General features: G+C 41.7%; 1 protein-coding gene across 3 annotated transcripts in view; it reads left to right on the plus strand.

Annotated features, from left to right (window-relative positions):
• Positions 1-6,398: 6,398 nt before the first annotated feature.
• Positions 6,399-20,806, plus strand: part of CD47 (CD47 molecule) — a 51,903-nt gene continuing 37,495 nt past the window's right edge. For all 3 annotated transcript variants that reach the window (XM_059921194.1, XM_059921195.1, XM_059921196.1), the window contains exons 1-2: positions 6,399-6,605; positions 18,991-19,338. In XM_059921194.1, coding sequence (XP_059777177.1) covers positions 6,560-6,605; positions 18,991-19,338 — 394 coding nt within the window. In that variant the 5' untranslated portion in view covers positions 6,399-6,559. The remainder of the gene's footprint in view (positions 6,606-18,990; positions 19,339-20,806) is intronic.

Genomic DNA, 20,806 nt, shown 5'->3' on the forward strand with positions numbered 1-20,806 from the left:
GGTTCAGGCCATAATGCGAGAGATGGGGGGCGATGGGGAGAGGCAGATGAAGCTTCACTCGCTCGCCCACCGCTCACCTCCTGCTGTGCTGCCCCGTTCCTAACCAGCCGGACCAATACTAGTCCACAGCTAGGGAATTGGGGACCACCACCTTAATCCATCTCTTCTAAATCACTTCATTTGAGTGTGCCACCTGTTTTCTGCTGATGCCTAGTGGATACACTTATCTGGGACCTAGGAAGAGAACTGGAAATTTGGTGGACACAGTGGTGACTACCGCACTAAGTTGAGAAACAGCGCTAGTGAAACAATAGTGGGAACTGCAGCGAGAGCAACAGATCATGCAATTGCTTTGCTCGCACTATTCCTTCCCTCTGGCAGAGGAAGGAGTGTGAGCTCTGAAGCAAGATGCGAACTGCAGCTCCACTATCTCTTACCTGTGATATAAGCCTCTCTGAACCTCAGTTTCTACACATGCACAATGGGTATAATGAGGCTTCCCTTACTGGGCTGTGATGAGGATTGAGGGACATAAATATAAAAGAATCTAACTGTGATAGGCAGAATAATGCCTCCCAAAGATTTCCAAGCCCCTAATCGCTGGGAGTCTGAGAATATGTTACTTTACATGGCAAAGGAGACTTTGTGGATGTGATTGAGGTTACAGACCTTAAAATAGGGAGATTATCCTGGATTACCTGAGGGGCCCAATCTAATCACTTGAGCACTTAAAAGTAGAAGAGGAAGGCAGAGGAGTCAGTCATAGAAATGTGGCAGAATAAGGGGAGACAGAAGAAATATGACAACAAAAGAAGGATTTTGTGTACCATTGCTAGTTCTGACATGTTCTGAGACTACATGCAACTATACACAATGACCCAAAAGAGACCTCTAGGTGATCAGGAGCACCCCTAGATGGCAGCCAGCAAAGAAATGTGGACCTCAGCCCTATAGCTACTGAATTCTGCCAATCACCAGAGTGATCCTGGAAACGAATTCTCCCCTAGAACCTCCAGAAGGGAAAGGAGCCCAGTCGACACCTTGATTTTGGCCTTGTGAGACCAGAAGCAGAGAAACCAGCTGAGCCCACTGGACTTCTGACCTACAGAACTGTGAGATAATAAATGGGTGTTATTTTAAGTCCCTAAATTCGTGCTAATTAGTTCTGGCAGCCATAGAAAATGACACACTAGCATGGTGAGGTCTCGGTACATAGTGTGACCTGCTATATGTATGTTACCTGCCCTCAGAGAGGAGAGTTAGGCAAGATACAAGGGGCCTTTCCAGGACCCCAAATGTTATGTGCTCTTAAAGAAATAAGCCTTCTGCCATTTTACAACCTAAAGTAGAAGCTGCCTTTCTCTAGTGCTTTCCCGCGGTCTTGAGTACGGGCCCCCCACAGGGGTAGCTGCCAGCCGCAGCAGCAGGAGGGGCAGGACACGCTGTGCTTCTGCCTGACCCAGGCAACACAAGCCAGTGCGCATCTGACATCCACAAGGAAATTCACACCAGATCAGGTGGTCACCTCTCTGGTAGGATATCTCTTACCAGAAACCTTCAGTCCTACTTACCATCCTCCTACTGGGAGGCAGTTTCTATTTTGAGTATTTGCCCTTAATTGAAGCATGGGCGAGGAAGAAGATCATTTCCTGCTGCTGGGGCCTTCCTTACATTTCCCTAAGCCAAATGCATCTCCCCAGTCACACGTCGATATCTTCCAGCTGCCTAACCAACCAAACCCAGTCCTTGCCTGGAGAACACAGACCCTCATTGCTACACGGCTTTATTTAATGACTGGGACTCCTATGCTTTAGTAACTGGGTCAAGTTGAAATAACATCCTAGGACACTGGGCCCTGAGCCAGGCGACAGACACGTGGGTCCCTCAGCATTCAATCACGAACACAGTGTGCAGAAGGGCAAGAGGATTAAGGCCTACCCACTGGGCACAGACATGTGCCTCTAGCTTAAATCAAAACTGTAGATAGTTCACCAACCCACAGTAATTTTGCAGGGCTCCAGATCAGTAATTGGTGATCTTTCTGAAATACTCTTCACTGCCCATCTAGGAGCCCCATCTCACTGTAAGAAGATTGTAATCAAAAGAGCTGATATTGATTGTGGGATTACTGTGCACCAGGCACAGCTCTACGTAACTGTAAAAGTGTTAACACTAAATTCTCAAGGCAATTTGAAGAGTTAATTTCTATTATTTTTATCATTTTATCATCTAGTTTTTACAGTGAGGAAAGGAAACTAGGGCTCAGAAAGGTTACATAACATGTCCAAGGTTAACTGGTAGTATGTGGCTGTAACTCCAACCTAGGCTAAAGCGTTTCTGTATACGACATAGCACACTGATTTCTCTTGATTGATTTAACACACACACAGCCTTAGATCTCAACCAGGCACTGTGCCAGACCCTGGAGATACAAATATACTCAGAAACATTTCACTTTTTTTCTAGCTAACATGATAGAAGAGGAGACAGGTATGTAGAAAGAAATATATATTGACACATTTTATTAGCAGCATGAACAAAGTATAATATAACGGAAGAGGTCATTAGACCTGAAAAGTGGTGGAGAGTTATGCGAAAAAGGAAAAGTAGGGTTGAGAAAGGCTTCTTGGAGGAGGTAAAATTTGATCTTGGCCTTGAAGGATGAGCTGGAATTCTCTGGGTTGGAGAGAGAAGAAGAAAATGTGGGGAAGGACATGTGAAGCAGAGGGAACAGCATGATTGAAGCACAGAAGCCTAAAAGTAGAAAGTCCCAGCATGGAAAAGTCCATTGTTACGAGTGTAAAGTGCCTGACCAGGGCACGGAAGTTAGCTAGTATCCCACTGGCCAGGAGTGTTAAAAATACAAGAATCTTCATTACAAAAAACAAACCCCCCCAAAAAAATCATATTCAGACGCTAAGAAGAGAGATAATATTCATCATGTACTGCAACAAGCTTGATGATTGATAAACCAAAAACTTGGAACTTAGTGGTGATAAAAACCTCTGGTATACCAGATAAGCACCAGGGTTAGCTCAATAGTTCGGTTCACAGAAATTCAGAATGGAACATCCCCTTATGATGGGTAATTTGCCAGACAATCATAGAAGATGGAGTTCCTGGCCTTGAGAGGTTATTTATAATTCTTTCACTCACCCTTTTAACAACCACTTGTTGATTACCTATTATATGCCAGGCAATGGGACTAGCAATGAACAGGACTCACGTGGTCTCTCCCCTCATTGGGCTTACAGTCTAGGAAGGAGTCACTATTGAACTTGAAGACAGCAATACAAACAGGTACTTTCAATATAATAAGGTAACTCATATGCACCAAACATGACTAAAAATACAGAGAAGGGGGACTTAACTTACACTGGGGTTATCCTGGGCTTTGGTCTACTGTGGGATCCTTGGACGTGGGTCCACTTATGTAGAAAGGTTCATCTGGCTCTGCACAAAGCACAGGCTAGGCAGGTACAGTTCTGAGCTAACTCTCAGGAGTATCGGGGACAATGCATGGCACTGTATGGCACACCAACATGGGGCAGAAAAAAAGGTCTAGTTGAGTGAAAAATTACAGTAAGGATACAACTGTATCAATATAAAGTTTTAGACAATATCATATCAATATGAGCTATGTGGTAGCATGTAGGTTTGGGGAGGAAGATAAAAGTATATGTACTGTTAAGATAGAAAGTGAAAGAAAGGGGAGTTGACCATGAATTCAGAAGGGAAGCTTGTGAACGTTTTCATTGGCCTTGGAGTCAGACCAACCACCATCCCCTCCCTGAGCTTGTGAGCAAGCTTCACTTTCCTCATCTGTAAGGGTGTTAATAATGGTAAAGGGTAGCAATTATTTGGGGGTTGTTGGTTTATTCATCTACAAAGGGGAAACTATAACATCTTTGACATTACAGAGTGAAAAGAAAAAGTAGGAAAAAGAGGGCAAGGGAGTTAGACGCAAATGAGAGGTAAGTATCACACAGAACCACAGGCAATGTGCTCATCGTCCCTCTTTCCCTTTGTCATCGCTAAAGTGAAGATCATAATACCCATTCTAAGGCTGTTATGAAGATTAATTTAGGTAATATACCTAATGTGTATTACCTCTGTTCAAAACATTCTATGCACTACTCCCTTGTCTTCCATCCAAGAAAACCCGTCACATAAAGATAAGATGAGCTCAAAATCCAAATAAAAATGCTTGCAAATGTTACAAGGAAAACACAAATGTGAGGTGGTTAGATACTAGGGAAAGGAGCCCAAGGTTATCCCAGAGAGAAGATCATCAAACCTACATAGGTTGCTTTGGATTGTCTCTCCTGGAACAGGCCTCCTCCTGCCCCACCAGCAAAACCTATCCCTGCTAGATTCCTAAGAGCAGAGGTGGTCACCCAGGTGGCCTCTCCTTTACCTGACTTAAGCCTATTCCATTTGCTGCGCAAAGCTACAGTAAGCACATAGCCTCAGCAGCTCCCAGGATAAAATAGAGCATCACTGATCTCTACCTCTGAAAGCTGGGGACAGTCCTTCCCAGTCGCTCTTCAGCTTTAGGGGGGTTGGTTGATCTCAGGGACAGCAGACAACTTTATTTAGCCAACCAGCTGCTCTGTGATACACAATGTCCCGAATGCTCAAAGTCTGATGGATGATTCTTTTGTATCCACATAAGCAGCAGTGGGAGGAGAATCCATCAGTCTCTTTGGTAGCCTCAGGGTGTCAAGGCTGCCATTCAAATCATTACTACCATAATTATTAACCATTGTTTTAATAAGATATCTGCAAGGCAATTCTTTTTCTTTTTCTTTCTTTTTCTTTCTTTCTCTTTCTCTCTTTCTTTCTCTCTCTCTTTCTCTCTTTTTTTTTCTTTAATCATTAAAAAACTATCAAATTTCACTGGAGCAACACTTGCCTCAAGTCACATCAACAAGTTTTATAAAACCCCTTCTGTCTGCCCAGTTCAACAGGAAGTCATGGAGAAGGGAATACTTAAAATACCCTCTTTGATTTTAAAGAATTGATAACGCTGTGGGGAAGAGGTCTACACAAAAAATAATCATAGGGAAGAGTTACACAGTATATTATACAGTACACTGCTACAGAGGGTCAGAGTGGTAATTTTATTTCCTGGATGTTATTACTATGGGGATGCAATGGAGGAAGTGCCATGGGTAGAGGATTTGGAGGAGTGGAATATTGCGGTGGGAAATTGCTTTGTTTTCCGGCGTAAGAGAAAAGCAACCAAGGGAGCGGACAGGATACGCATGCCATCAGAGTAGTCACCAGAGCGTGACTTTTTGACAAGAGTTTTCATCGTTTAGGGTAAATGTTAAAGGTAGTTCTAAAAGGGCTTTTGCTTTAGTATGAATGATGTGGCCTGTGTGATTCGGTGCGCTATTCAAAGGCCTTGTCCATATTGTGGCTTGGAGCCACACTTTGAACCCATTTTTCAAGCAAGCTAAACCCAAACTGCGCAGAGTGCACAGGGCGAGATCACTAACCAGGCCCAGTGACTCTGCAGGAAGGGACATCTTGGTTACTTCTGATAACGTTTGCGACCATGCCTGATCGCCCCTAGGGTTCCAGAATTAACCACATCTCAAAGTGTTTACCACCGCGAGTGGAACTTGTTTGAGTAATCCCGTTCAAAGGTTGAAAACACTATAGAACAAGGCGAGAAAAAGCTGAGAACCGAGAGCCGCTAAGAAAACAAAAGCAGATGGGGACAGGTGGACCGAGGAGGGCGCCGGAGCCCACGACGGGCGAGCGGAACTTCCCTGCGGACAGGCGCCCGCCACCTGCCCGCCCTCGGCGCGGTGCCCCCGGCTCGCTGCCCGCGGGGGGAAGCGTAGGGACGCCCCCACGCGGTGTGAGCTCCTGCGGCAGGCGGCGGAGCTTCGGGGGAAACGGGCAGAAGTGAGAGGCGTGGAGGCGTCAAGGTCCAAGCGCGCAGGAGGACGTCGGACCCCGGGAGAGGCGAGTGATCATGGGCTCGAGAGGGGCCGGGGCTCCGCGGTCCGGCTGAGCAGCGCCTGGGGGCGGTAGTTCCTGAAGCGTGAGGATGGGAGTGAAAGCAGGAGAGGACGAGTGGAGGGAGGACAGTGGGGCCCACGGCGGTGCGGGAGGCGAAAAGGGAACAGCAGACAGGCACAGGGGCAATGAGGCCCCGGTGAGCGTGGGAATACGCGCTCAGCCTCCAGTGGGGGGAGGGGACACTGACGGGGGTGCTGGGGACTGGGGCGGCAGGGCGTGACCGGGAAGCCCGGCGCGCGCCACCGCCCGGGAGCTGGCGGGAGTGGGAACTCGAAGCCGCGAGTCGGGAAGGCGCCGCGTCAACAGCACTCGCGGCGGGGAGGGGGCGAGGCCGAGCGCGCGTGCGCGGCCCGCGCGGGAGGGGGAGCGGGTGTGGGGCGGCGGGAGCGCGCCTGCGCGCGGCCAAGCCGCCTGGGCACCCGGTCCTGACTGTGACGGGAGGCGGCGGTCGGTCCTCCCTGTAACGGCGGCGGCGCCTGCTCCAGACACCTGCGGCGGCGGCGACCCCGCGTCGGGGGCGGAGATGTGGCCCCTGGTGGTGTTGCTGCTGCTGGGCTCGGCGCGCTGCGGTGAGTGGTCACTCGCTCTTGGCTCTGCGGCTAGTGTCTCGCCGCCCCCGCGGGTGTGTGGGCTGCGCCCCCTCTGGCCCGGCGGCTGCCTGGAGAGGGTGGCCAGGGCGCGGGGCACGCGGGCCCTGCACGAGCGGGGTGCGGACGTAGGAGGGCCCCGCGGGTAATCTGCGCCCACTTCTTTGCTTCCTTTCCCTCCTCTTCCTCTTCCCCTGGGTGAGAGCGGGGCTCATCTTCCCCTGTTTTCCACCTCCAGATGCACACACTGAGGAAGACTCCAAACCGTGCACCTCGCTCAAAAATTAGCTGTAGAGAGAAAGGGCGCGATCAGAGGCGAGGGGTTGGCAGCTGTTAGGGTCCCCCCTCTTTCGCACCCTCTGTCTCCTCAGTGCTTTAAACGCATTTGGGGTTGAAGGAGGGAGAGTGGGAGGGCCCGAGCCTCATGCGATGCAAGTGCGCATTTTGGCGAAGTCTGAAAGAAGGGGTTTCTCCTGTTTGCCCTCCCACCTGAACATAGGAGTTAAGGGGACGTAAAGGACACAGTTAAGTTTCATTTCCAACCCAGCGTTTAATCAGAAGATTCTTCTGGCTCCTTTTTTTTTTTTTTTTTTTTTTTTTAATACCCTAGATATAAGCTTCCTGGATGGAAACTCTTTCTCGCTACTCCCACGCCCCATCATCCACTTTAATACAGTCCGAATTGCACGTTCAAGTTTTCCTACTTTTTTTAGGGGAACCGTTTTAAAAGTAATCCAGATTTCGCTTGAAGTATGAAGACAGTAACCTCTAGTCAAAGCATATTTGCGGCAGAGTGGGATTTGGTGTCTTTCGACGCCAAAGGCGTTTTGGCCCCCCAAGCTTTTGGAATCCATTTCGCTTTTTTAAAACGTGTGCTTCGTCTGTAACAACTGAGGAAGGAATGGGAATTTTCGTGGCTCTACAGTGCCTGTCACACTTCACGTCTATAGAGCCTCTTGTGAACTTTTTGTAAAATTCAGAATTGAGTTGGAGTAACAGTAACAAGCAGTTGTTACATTTTATTCTAGAATGCTAAGTTAATTAGATTTTAAACGGGTTATTAGGCTCACTGTGCCATTCATAAAGGCTTGTGACTTCAAGCTATTTCCAAAATGCCCTTAAGTCCCGGCTTAGCTCTTTCCTCACTCTGAAGCCGCCTGGGATGTTGGAGCTGCTAATAATCAATCTCTGTTATCTGAAGGGTTGATATTAGGTAAGGTAGTGTTTTCTGTTATCCTTAACGGCTTATTGCCCATTACTATCATTATAGCTCAAATAATACTGCTTTCAGAAACCTGTTGTATGATCAGAAAGCCTTATATTGAACCCGATTATGAATTTGTAATAAAATATTACTAATTCAGACCGTTGGTCTCAAAGCTAGTTTGAAGCGTAAAAAGTGTAAATCATGTACTGTTTTAAAAACGGGGTCCTATTTTCAAGTAGATTAGAAAGAAGCGCTAGAATCGTACTTTTGGGGATAGAAATGGTTAGGCCTCTTTTAGTAATAGGTATGATCACATATAATTAGCACTCATTTACGTACAACAGTAGTGTGCTCAAGTCCCTACAGAGTCTTGGAATTCAGAATTTATGGTATTTCATTGTACTTAGTTAATAATAACCTGAAAAAAACCAGAGGCATTATGCATTTAAGTGTTGAATGTAAAACAGGAAGGGATAGTGTTTGTCATAGATATAATGGATTTTTGTGCATGTGTGTTTAATATGTAGTTTTAAAAGAACATGTATGAAGAGATGTTAACAGTCTCAGAACACAAGTAGTTATAAACCAAAGTATTTGGGAGACTGAATTTAGATTCTATAATGAGTAAGGAAGTCATGGATTTGTATGTTTATTTGTACTCAGGTTTGATTTGCTTTCAGCTTCATTTATAAATGATCGTTAATCAAAGGGTCCTTCCTGGTAACCACTACAGTTTCTTTCCATTGATCTTTGTAGTAAAGGAAGTTGTCTAAAATGCCCATTCCTTCTAATTACAGGCAAAATACAACATCCTTTATTGGTTTACAAGATGTAGAATGAGTTACTATTCTCCTTTCCTCCCCCCTCCCCCATATGTCCAATTATACATTGTTTAAAAGCGCATCAGCAGTTTCAGTGGTATTCACTAACTGGTAAATAAAACACTACTCAAATAAGGACAGAGATATGAACTGTCTTATCAGTGGTTGAATGATTTTTCTTTGTTCAAAGTGAGTTTTTAAAATCAAAGGTACACATGATTTAAAAAACATTTTTATTGTGTAAGTCTATTAGTCATTTGGCTTGCTCATACAAAAATGTTTTCTTTTCTCCTAAAGAATATATTACTTTTAACCACAATTTGCCATTTTAAGGAAGTAAATGCCTATTTAAAAGTACTTATTTCCGGGGCTGCCCAGGAGTCTAGAGACAGTATGCTAAAGCATTACACTAAATGCCTACCATTAGGACATTTGCTCATGCTGTCATCTGTATTTCGGCAGAAGTTTTATCTTTGCCACTGAATTGTTAATGGAGATTTGAAAGGCCAGGTTCTAAAGATGAAAAATAGGTGGTTTTCCCAAAATTGATAAACATTCTAAATCCAAAATGCATTATTAAAACTAAGTTTGCATTCCTTGATGTTAATTCAACTCTAGCTACTATAGGCATTGTTTTTTAATACATTTATGCTCTTTTTGTGACGTAATTTTCATATAACCATTTTACCCATCTTTTAGGTTTTTGCTGTCATACCTTCTTATACAAGAGAAAAATTTCTATATTTTTATATCTTGTGCCTCAGCCTAATACAATGCACTCTTGGGTTGTGATAAAGCAACTTTCACTTTGTGTACTAGTGCTGATATTTCTTCTATGATAAAAGAACAAGAATGATAGTGTAGCATCAATTTTGCTAAACTCATTGTAGTAATAAAGTAAAAAAAATGTAGAGCACCCAGGAAATTTGATTCTGATATACCTAGACTAAGACAATAGAACCTGAATTTTCCCTCTTTGTGGTTACATGGAGTTGCAACAGGAATTAGAAGTTACACCCTGCTCTGAATATTTTATTCCATCTCCATGGAGCAGTTGTATAAGACTCAGAATCTGGTCAATCCCAGGGTTTAAGATTTAGATTAGGAGAATAAGTGCATATTTGAAAACATGTCACACTTATAGGTTAAAAAGCAAGGCAAGGGATTTGGCAAGTGCAGGGTCTATCAAAATTGCTTTTCCTGTTTCAAGCAAGTATGAGCCCATGTTATGCTCTAAGCATTTTGCAAGGCCCTCTTGGACATACAGACAAATTTCGGACTGTATGCCTCTTAATAACTTAAAGTGTAGTTTATGAAGAGAAGGGATTTTTTGTTTTTATACTGCAGTAGTACTTAATATATTTTAAGTGCTTGATAAGGCTGTAATTCTGGATGTTACTGACTTTAAACTGCCCTGGGCCTTATAATTCTAGGTTGACCATTTCTGTTCTCATGAGGCCACTTTAAAACCCAGTGGGAGATTAGTTTGAGTCAGAACTAAACAGGTGTGGACATCTCCATTTTACCCCAGACTTTAGTTTCTGTTGAGGGGAGATCTGACTAAATCCTCCTTTTGACCCTAATTCTAACCCAATTCAGTTTGAGACTCCAGTTCTTCATACCAGAGACCAAGCCTGATGGCAAATATTAGTAGGATTCATTTCTCGCAGGTGTCTTTACTCAACGAGCTTTGCCTCATTCACCTTAGTGACTGCTGGGGCTTCTTACCCCAATCCTGAACATCCATTCCAAGCAAATAATTAACTTCCTGCTCTACTGCAAAAAATAGTGATGTGTGGTGTGGACTCTCTCAACTTCCCGCCCACCATTACTAAACTTGTTTATAATATCTTAGGCAATGTTCATCTCATTCTCCTCCTTCACTCAGTGTCAGAAGTGTTCCTATTCACTTTCCAAGGAAAGGATCCCCTGTCTACAGCTCTTTCACTTCCACCATCTTGGAGACCTGCCTAATCACCTTAATCCTTAAGCCTTGTACCTTAGATCTTTCCTTCTTCATTGATTCCTTCATCTTAGCTAGCAGACATGCTCAAGTTTCACCCCATATTAAAACAAACAAGAAGAACAACCAAAAAAACCTTGGCCTTGTCCCGGCCTCCACGCTCTTTCCATCACTGCCTTCTTTCTCTGCTTTCTTATACTGCCGAGTCCCTAGTCTGCTGACATTGCTGCAGGTAAAGAAGCTAATGGTGAAATTTTAAATCTCTAGAGGCTGTTTTTACTCATCCTGCTTGACATCTGTTTTGTCCATATTAAGACCCTTCCTTGGTGTCTGCAGTGGCATTCTTTGCTGCCTCACCTACTTCTATCACTTCTTTTTCTCACATCCTTGGTTTGTTCCTCTTTAACTATTTGCTCCACAAATATTGGTATTCCCCAACACTTTATTCTCTGGTACCTGCTCTGTTTGCTTTGCAAGGACTCTCTGGGTGATCTTGTTTATGCTCACAGTTTCAATTACCGCCTATATTCTTGGTAATTCCCAAGTCTTTGTAGCTCAGACTTTTCTTCTTAAATCCAGATTGATATATCCTGGGATCTACTGGACATCTCCATTTCATTGCACCACAGGTACTTTTAATACTCAGCTTATTAAATATTGAAAGAATATTCACCCCTATATCTCTTAAATCTCTTTTCTCTATAGTTAATCCACAGTCTAACTAGTTATGCATACTCTTGCTATTTTAGCTAACAACTTTATTTTTATTTTATTTTATTTTTTAATTTTTTTAACAACTATATTGGAGTATAATTGCTTTACAGTGGTGTGTTAGTTTCCACTGTATAACAAAGTGAATCAACTATACATATACATATATCCGCATATCCCCTCCCTCTTGCGTCTCCCTCCCACCCTCCCTATCACACCCCTCTAGGTGGTCACAAAGCACCGAGCTGATCTCCCTGTGCTATGTGGCTGCTTCCCACTAGCTAGCTATTTTACGTTTGGTAGTGTATATATGTCCATGCCACTCTCTCACTTCGTCTCAGCTTACCCTTCCCCCTCCCCGTGTCCTCAAGTCCATTCTCTACGTCTGCGTCTTTATTCCTGTCCTGCCCCTAGGTTCTTCAGAACCATTTTTTTTTTTTTTAGAGTCCCTATATATGTGTTAGCATACAGTATTTGTTTTTCCCTTTCTGACTTACTTCACTCTGTATGACAGACTCTAGGTCCATCCACCTCACTACAAATAACTCCATTTCGTTTCTTTTTATGGCTGAGTAATATTCCATTGTATATATGTGCCACATCTTCTTTATCCATTCATCTGTCAGTGGACACTTAGGTTGCTTCCATGTCCTGGCTATTGTAAATACAGATGCAATGAACATTTTGGTACATGACTCTTTTTGAATTATGGTTTTCTCAGGGTATATGCCCAGTAGTGGGATTGCTGGGTCATATGGTAGTTTTTTTAGTTTTTTAAGGAACCTCCATACTGTTCTCCATAGTGGCTGTATCAATTTACATTCCCACCAACAGTGCAAGAGGGTTCCCTTTTCTCCACACCCTCTCCAGCATTTATTGTTTGTAGATTTTTTGATGATGGCCATTCTGACTGGTGTGAGGTGATACCTCATTGTAGTTTTGATTTGCATTTCTCTAATGATTAGTGATGTTGAGCATCCATTCATGTGTTTGTTGGCAATCTGTATATCTTCTTTGGAGAAATGTCTATTTAGGTCTTCTGCCCATTTTTGGATTGGGTTGTTTGTTTTTTAGTTAACAACTTTACAGTTCTTCTTTCTTCTTCTCCTTTACCTCCCACATCTGACTTACGTCGATTTTACTTTTTTGTTTTTTTACTGTAATTTTTGGCCTTCTCTTCAGTTGTCATTTGCCTGGATTACTGCAGTGATCTCTTAATGTATCTCCTTTCCCATCTCCTTTCCTGCCCACAATTCACCCTTCATACTGCTGTATTATTTTTTTTAATGTAAGTAAGTCTGAGTGGTTTGCTACTGCTTATGTTTTCAACTCCAGACTCCTCAGAATGACATTCAAAGAAGCCTTTACAATACTTCTTAACCATCTTTTCCAGCCCCCTTTCCTAGAGCTCACCTGAATAATCATCAGCCTTCGTTTATTCTCTTTCTTCATTCCTCTGTACTCATTATGTACTCTGCCTAGAAAGCTCTTCCTTTTCTATGACATTCCTACTTATCCTTCCAGACCCAGTTTAAACACCACCTGGTAGGAAGAGCATTCTTAGACACGACAAGTAATTTTAAAGGAACTGTTCCATCCAATCTGCAACTGACTTGATTTAGATTTTTCATTAAAATATGTAGCTTCACGATACTGTAATCAGGTCTATAGAAGTAAGAAACAGTGGAGGATTCTTTTGAAATATGGAAGAAGAGTGACTCTTCCCTGATACGATGTTTAGATTTTCCTTTCTTGGGATTCATACTTTAAATTTTTACATTCAGAAGAAATGTATTAAGTCCTACTTGCTGGACCCTGGGTTACATCCATAGGATACCAAATGAAGACATTGTCCTTGCATTACTATCTTTTGATCCTAAAGGAGAGATCAGTAAAGTAAAACAGTAGTTACAAGATTTGATAGTAAATGCAGTGACAGCACTTGAAGAGGGGGCAGTGGGAGCAATAAGGAGGGATGAATACAGTTGAGTAGTAGCAACGAAGGGGACAGGATTGAACGTCTCAACTGCGCTTTCAGGAAGAGCCAAAGTTAGTGAACTATAGCTGCCATTTATTGAACATTTGCTGTGTATGTGAAAGGCACTGAAAGAAGAACTCCATGTTCTTTATCTGATTAAATCTTAACAAAATCTCTATGAGGTGTACACTATCACCATGCACATTTTATAGATGAGGAAACTGAGATACAGAAATTAAGTAACTTGCCTAAGGTTATACACTTAGGAAGTGCTAAATCTCCATCCAAGGTCTGATTCCAAAGTTTGTGCTCTTACCTGAACACCCAGTGAAAGGTACAGGCCTCCTTAGGCTGGGGAACAGCTTGTGTGTGGGGGGAAAGGCATGGAGAAGAGAGTTCATTTGCATATCCATGGAACTGCAAGAAGGTCATTATGATTGGAGCTTAGTTTGGAAATGAAGGAGTACAGGAAGTGGAGCTGGACAGGATCTTGAAGGACCTAGTTTGTATTCCATGCTAATACCCTTAGAATTTAGCCTGAAAGTCAGGGGGCGGCGGGTGCTGTTAAAGTATATTAGGCAAAAGAGTGTGTATTTGCATTTGGAACAGTTATTTTGGGAACTGTGGAAAATACATGGCTGGGATGGGGAAACATTGAGGCTGAAGGCAGGGAGCTAGTTAAGAGGGTATGGCAATAGTTCAAGGCAGAAATGATGAATGTCTAATTAATTCATACAACAGACATTGGATTTAGGAACTATTAAATAGGCTGAGCCTAACAAGAACTCTCCATGGCTTAGGAGAGGGCAGAATCCAGCGTGATTCGTAGGTCCAGGTCTGGTTGACTGGTAGATAATAGAAAATACTTTAGGGAAGTGAAGATTTGGAATGAAGGTAGGCAGAGGGTAAGTAGGTTTTTGGACATGTTGACTCTGAAGTAACTGTAGTGCATCCAAGTGGAAACACATAGCAGCCAGTTGGCTTTCCAAGGTCTGCAGTTAAGGAGAAAGGTGAGGCCTAGTTAAATAAAATGTGTGGGTAGTTAAAACCTGGAGTAAGGGAGAATACTGGGACGGGGAGGGGTGGGGAGGCAGTGTTGGATAGGAAGTCCTTAGGAACCTAATATTTATTGTGAGTCAAGGAATAGATTTCAATAAAGAAAAAATGCTGCAACGAGATGGAGAAGGCTCTAGGAGGAAATCCAGAGACATAGAAGCCAAGAGACAAGAGCAAGAAAGGAGCTAGCTGCCCACTGGCTCAAGAACTGTAGAGAAGTCAAGATAAAGAGTGAACCATGTACATTCCGTTTTCACAGGGGATGATTGGTGACTTTGGCAAGAGCTGTTGTAGTGAAAAAAGGCAAGGTGCAGGCCAGGTGGCAGAGATTTAAAAAGTGAGTAAGAGGTGAAGAAATGCATGTAGATTATCTTTCTAGGATGCTAGGTAACAGAGACAAGTACAAGGGATTTTTTTTTTCAGTTGGCTAATATTCAAGCATTTAAAAAAGTTTTTTTAAACCTATTGTAAATGAACTTGAGGGATGTCGGAGGATGATAGTCAACGAGGGAAAGTCCTCGAGGAGATTGATGAGTGTGGGGCAGAAATGTAAACTAGCTCTCAGGTGACAGGGTTCATTTCTGAAGAGGAGGAAGTGAGGGGAAGAGAGGTGTGGATAGTTGGGGTAGCAAGAAAATTTATAGGTGGAAGTATTGGAAGCTTCTGGTTTCTTATCTGGAGGACTCAACTTGAAATAGGAAGAGAGGGCTCCTTCGGAGAGTATAAGAAAAGCTCTTGCAAAAGGAGAGTGATTTCAGAGTTGTTACAGTGGAGAGAACTTTTATGTGGAACATGTGAAACGATAAAAGATTGAAGGCCTAAATGGTCAGGGTCCATGGCAATCTTCTGTTGTTCTCTTAGTAGCAACAAACATTTTCTTTTTTTTTTAAATAAATTTATTTATTTTATTTTATTTTTGGCTGCGTTGGGTCTTCGCTGCTGTGCGCGGGCTTTCTCTAGTTGCGGTGAGCAGGGGCTACTTTTTGTTGCAGTGCGCGGGCTTCTCATTGTGGTGGCTTCTCTTGTTGCGGAGCACGGGTTCTAGGCACGTGGGCTTCAGTAGTTGTGGCACGCGGGCTCAGTAGTTGTGGCTCAAGGGCCCTAGAGCGCAGGCTCAGTAGTTGTGGCGCATGGGCTTAGTTGCTCCGTGGCATGTGGGATCCTCCCCGACCAGGGCTCGAACTCATGTCGCCTGCATTGGCAGGCAGATTGTTAACCACTGTGCCACCAGGGAAGACCCAACAAACATTTTCTTTGAAATCCGTAAGACTGATTACTTTCCTGCCCATCCATAGCACTTCATACAGGTAGGACAGCCCTTATGACCTTGGGTTATAAAAAGTATGTATCAGTCCCCCAAGTGAGAATTCTAAGCTTCTTAAAGATAATTCCTACATTTTTTTCCATTATTGTATCCCCACATCCTGTCACAGTGTTTCAGATCAGGTAATTCTCAATAAACATTTGTTGCATGTTAGCATTTCTGACCTAGGCCTGTGTACTGTGAGTATCATGTATTAAGCCTTTTCTGCAAGTGTATAGCAGCTGTTTTGAGGACTGTGGTATGAGATGGTTTGAGTTGGTGGTCTGTAGTCACAGAGGTTGTAAGGTCCAGTATTTGTGGCATTTGATATAAGTTAGTTTTCTCATTTCATTTGTTAATTTATCTGTAACTGGCATGGCTGATGGTTATACTTATCAATTTCTCTCTGATTTAGACTGCTGTAGCATTTCTTGATTATTCAGAACTTACTTATTCATGATAATTATCTATATGATCCTTTATTTGCTCTGTATATTTTAGATCATTTCTTCACTTTGCTGTTTCATCAGAAGGCAGTAGGCAAAATAGAGAAAAACCAAATCAGATAATTTTACTACTTAATAGCTTTTTAACAAATGTTTATAGAGGATGAAGTTGTAGTTAACAGCTGATGGAGCAACATTTTTGGACTATCTTTATTTATTAATTATTAGTGCAAGGAGTATTCAAATTATAGTTTATCCAGGTCAATTTCACTTTGAAGTTTATTGACAGCGTTTATTCTACTTAAATTGCTTCAGCTATAAAAATGTTTGCATTAATATTACAACAAATAACACAGTATAATCAGTGCTTTCTGTATTCTTTAGAAAATTCATTTTCTAAACATAAGTTATGAAATCGTGGAGTGCTTGCTGACTGCTTCTTACTTAGAAGCAGTCTTACCACTTCTACAAAAGATCGCTGGGATAACTTAGCTCTTCACTTGTATCTCTTTAATTAAAGGATAATTTTTAGAAGGTAAAATCTTGACTCAAACAAACATAAAATGAACATGTGTCAGAGTTTTTATTTCACATTAATAAGCAAACCAGCAAGTTGGTACAACCATCTTGGTTTTAAAAGAGAATTGGAAGAATAGACACATGTACATATGGGAAATCAGGAATGGTGAAATGAATTTGTGAGTAAATGCAAAATTGGTCAGTGTCCTCAGCGCAGTAAAATGTAATTTTTTTTTTTTTTGGCCACGCTGCAAGGCATGCAGGATCTTAGTTCCCCAACCAGGGATCAAACCCGTGCCCCCTGCAGTGGAAGCACTGAGCCTTAAGCACTAGACCGCCAGGGAAGTCCCTAAAATGTAATTGTTTAAATTCCTCTCTTCCACCAGGTGGAAATCAATGGCAGAACAAAACTTATTTGTATCTCTATGGATATGAATCATTCGCATTACCATCAGTTTTCTACAACTTACAAAATTGTAAAAGCAGCCCAGTCTTAGCAAAAGGCACAGGCCCTATAGAATCAGATACTCGAAAAGGATCTGTCAGACAATGCCCAGCACTCCGTTGAAAGGACTCCCAGTAATCTTTTTGTCCATTTCAAAATCGTTGACCATATTTTCTGACACTTTCCTTCCTTTCTAATTCCAACATCATAGCCACTTTCTTCTCTCCTTGTACACTATAGTCTCCCCCTAATGCTTATTTCTCAGGGGAAATAATTTACAACTCCAAGGTTTCGAAGAATGCAGTTGGAAGTCCAGGTTTTGCCTGGGGCTTCCTGATATTTGGGTGGCTGGAAATATAAAGAACTAGGGAGAGGTGAGCTATGGATGCCCACAGGATTGATTCAGACTGCAGATTCCCAGCAATGTAACAATTTAGACCTGCCAGTCAGAGAAGGTCTGGAGCATTACATTAAAATGCTGTATAGTGCTTAGTTTTTATAGTATCACCCTACATATTTATAGCACAGTATTGTTTAGAGAGTACTTGCCAATATATTTTCTCCTGTCATGCTGACCACAATTCTGTGAAGCAGCCCGGTGTTCGTTTTTGATCCTCTTACTAACAGAGAGTAAACCAAGGCATAGAGAAGTTAAGTGACTTGCTTAAGGGCGCATACTGAAAAATGACAGAGATGGGATTTGTTCTCAGGCTTCTTGAACATTGTTCAGTTCATATTCCACTCTGCATCCTAGCATTCAATTCAGTGGGCATTTATTGAAGAGTAATTATGTTCCTAGAGTAATAACATCCTATGCCCCGATGAAGGAAAAAAATCTTAAAGATGAATGATTAAACTTGAGGTTTTATTTATATTTGTTAGTGCTTTTTTTGAGAGAAACACCAAGGAACTACTTAGATGAAAGAGTTGATAAATGGCTGAAGAATATGGAAGACAACTACAATTTCTCCACATTTTTGCACATTTTAGATGAAAGATGATGCATTTCTCAATCCCTCTTTTATAAGGCAACAACCAGTAGTTTATCCTGTTGAAAAGAGTTGATGGAATATATGCTACTTATTAGCAGTATCTGCTCTTGGTTTCAACTTGCGTCTTAGCTTTATTTTGGGTGGTTTATGATTTCTAGAAGGAAGAGATACCTGTGATATACCTTTGGAAGTTGTTCCTTAGTTTCAATGAAATGTGGGAGTGGGAAAATACCATTCAATTGTGTATAATCTTTTATAATACTCGCATACAAAATGTCTGTTGCTGTCTGTATTTTGCAATGGGAAAATAACCATAGAGAATTTTTTTTCTCCTTAGCATTCTAAGACTTTCCATCCTAGTGGAAAGATGTGATGTGATTCATGTGATTTACTTTTTATATTTAAGTACAGTAGAGCCTGACACCTTTTTCAGAAATGCAACATAGGGATAGAGATAAACTTCATATCAGTTTAGCAAGTTCTATCTGGAGGAGTGTATAGAAGTTAAGACTGAATATAATATTTGGTTTTATTTTCTGTTTAAAATGTTCTCATAGTAAGGATAGTATTTTTCTACATATATCAGAAGACAGTAATGATTACGTCAAAGCTTCCAAAGCCAGATACTACACCTGCATGTTCTAACACAGTTGCTGAATTTATTCCCAAGATGTGTGAGAATGTATATTTTGTTTTACTGGGAATGAATAAGGAAGAGGTGTACAGTGTTGTCTATCAGCTGTGCATGTTAATATTAAAATAATTTGTTTTCTTTTTTTAACCTTGCCCATCTTCTCTATAGCTGCTTGCTTGCTTAAGTGAACAATAGAAGCATTTCTCTTTATCTTAAGGATTTGTAACATATGTAAAATCTCATAGTATAGAATTCTGTAATGAAATGAAACAATTTTATTTCTCTTTTCCAGGTTCAGCTCAGCTAATATTTAATACAACCAAATCTGTAGAATACACCGTTTGCAATCAAACTGTTGTCATCCCATGTTTTGTTAATAACATGGAGGCGAAGAGCATTGCTGAATTGTATGTCAAGTGGAAATTTAAAGGAAAAGACATTCTCATCTTTGATGGAGGTCAGCAAAAGTCCAAGCCCAGCGATAACTTTACTAGTGCAAAAATCTCACCATCAGAATTACTAAATGGCATTGCCTCTTTGACGATGGATAAACGTGATGCCGTCTTAGGAAACTACACTTGTGAAGTAACAGAATTAAGCAGAGAAGGCGAAACCATCGTAGAACTAAAATATCGTGTTGGTAAGACTTCTATAAAGTTTCCCTTTTATTTCTCCTGAAGCAACATGATCCTGTTAGAAAGGGGGGTAAAATGGGGCCACCGACTCGTTTGAATCAAAAAGCATACTATTAATAATAAATGTTGATGGAATGTTTAGCAGCTTTAAGATCATGAGTTTTATCTTATATGCTCTTCTGCTTTTCACAGTAAATCTCCTTTGTTGTTTGTTAATTTGTACATTGTGTGGTTCTCAAACTTTTTGTCTGAGGAATGTTATATTGCGGTGAGCAGTCCGGGGGTCATCTACTCTGCATTTCTGTTTGCTGCCATCGAAAGTACTTTCTTTCATGTGATTAATTTTCAAGGCTTTTTCCAATTATTTTGCCTTTTTTTTAACCTTACACTTTGATCAAGGGTTGACAAGTCCCAGCCATGCTTCCTCTGGAAAGAACAGATTAGGAGGAGGATCAGAATATTTAAAATCAGATTATCATAGATGATTCCTTCAGGTTTCCTGTGCTTAGCCTTGCTTTGTTATTTTTTTCCCTTGGCCAAGATGTGGGAGAGCTAGGGATCCAATTTAATTTATTTATTCATAATTATTTAAATTATAGCACCATGATTCTGCCCTTTCTTCGCAATCTTGAGTTGGTGAGTTGCATAAAGCAGTAAAGTTACCTGAAGTAAATTTAAAGTCTCCTTTCTTTCTATTCTTTGCTGTGCCAGCTGAGTTCTTCAACCACATAGAAGTACATTTCAACCTCCTATTTTGAAAGCTCTATTTAGAATCACTAGACATATTACCGATCTCAGGATGAGACCATACTTTAAGAACCTCTGCTTTCAGTGGGATCAGATCAGTTCAGTTGGATCCGCTATTTGCCTCTGTTCTTCTCGCATTTACTGTTACTAAATGTCTGTTACCACATTGGGAATGGGGTGCTTAGGTTGATAGAATATTTTGACATTGCTTAGGATTAGGAATCAACAGATCTGAGTTATATCCCCTATTCTGCAACGTAACTGTTCACCTTTATGGTATGGAGAAGTTACTTTGCCAAGTCAAGTTACCTCATCTCTAAAATAGGGATGAAAATAGATACTTGCTTTTATGTATTCTACAGTCTAATGAGCACCAAATGAGATCCCTTGTGTACAAGTGCTTTGTGAACCAAAGTGCTTTGCAGATGTAAATTGTGTTCTTGGGGTGTTTGTTTTATGAAGGAAGGTATCAGGTTGCTGAAGCTGGCCTGGGGTGTTGTGAGAGGGAGGGCAGGAGATGGCTTAGAGTAGGCTAGCAGAATCTGGAAGGCTTTTCTGCTCAGAAATCTCTCTTACACTGTAACTTTTATTAATTTGGTATTAATTTGGGCTGAAGAGCTTTTTTTCTTTATTTTAAAGTATACCTTTCATCAGGGGTCTAATCTGGAATTGGATAACCTAATATCTAGTTGAAATTTCTGAAGGAATGTACAGCTTCATTGGAAT

Source organism: Balaenoptera ricei, chromosome 4, assembly GCF_028023285.1.
Source record: "Balaenoptera ricei isolate mBalRic1 chromosome 4, mBalRic1.hap2, whole genome shotgun sequence".
NCBI classification, from domain to species: domain Eukaryota; kingdom Metazoa; phylum Chordata; class Mammalia; order Artiodactyla; family Balaenopteridae; genus Balaenoptera; species Balaenoptera ricei.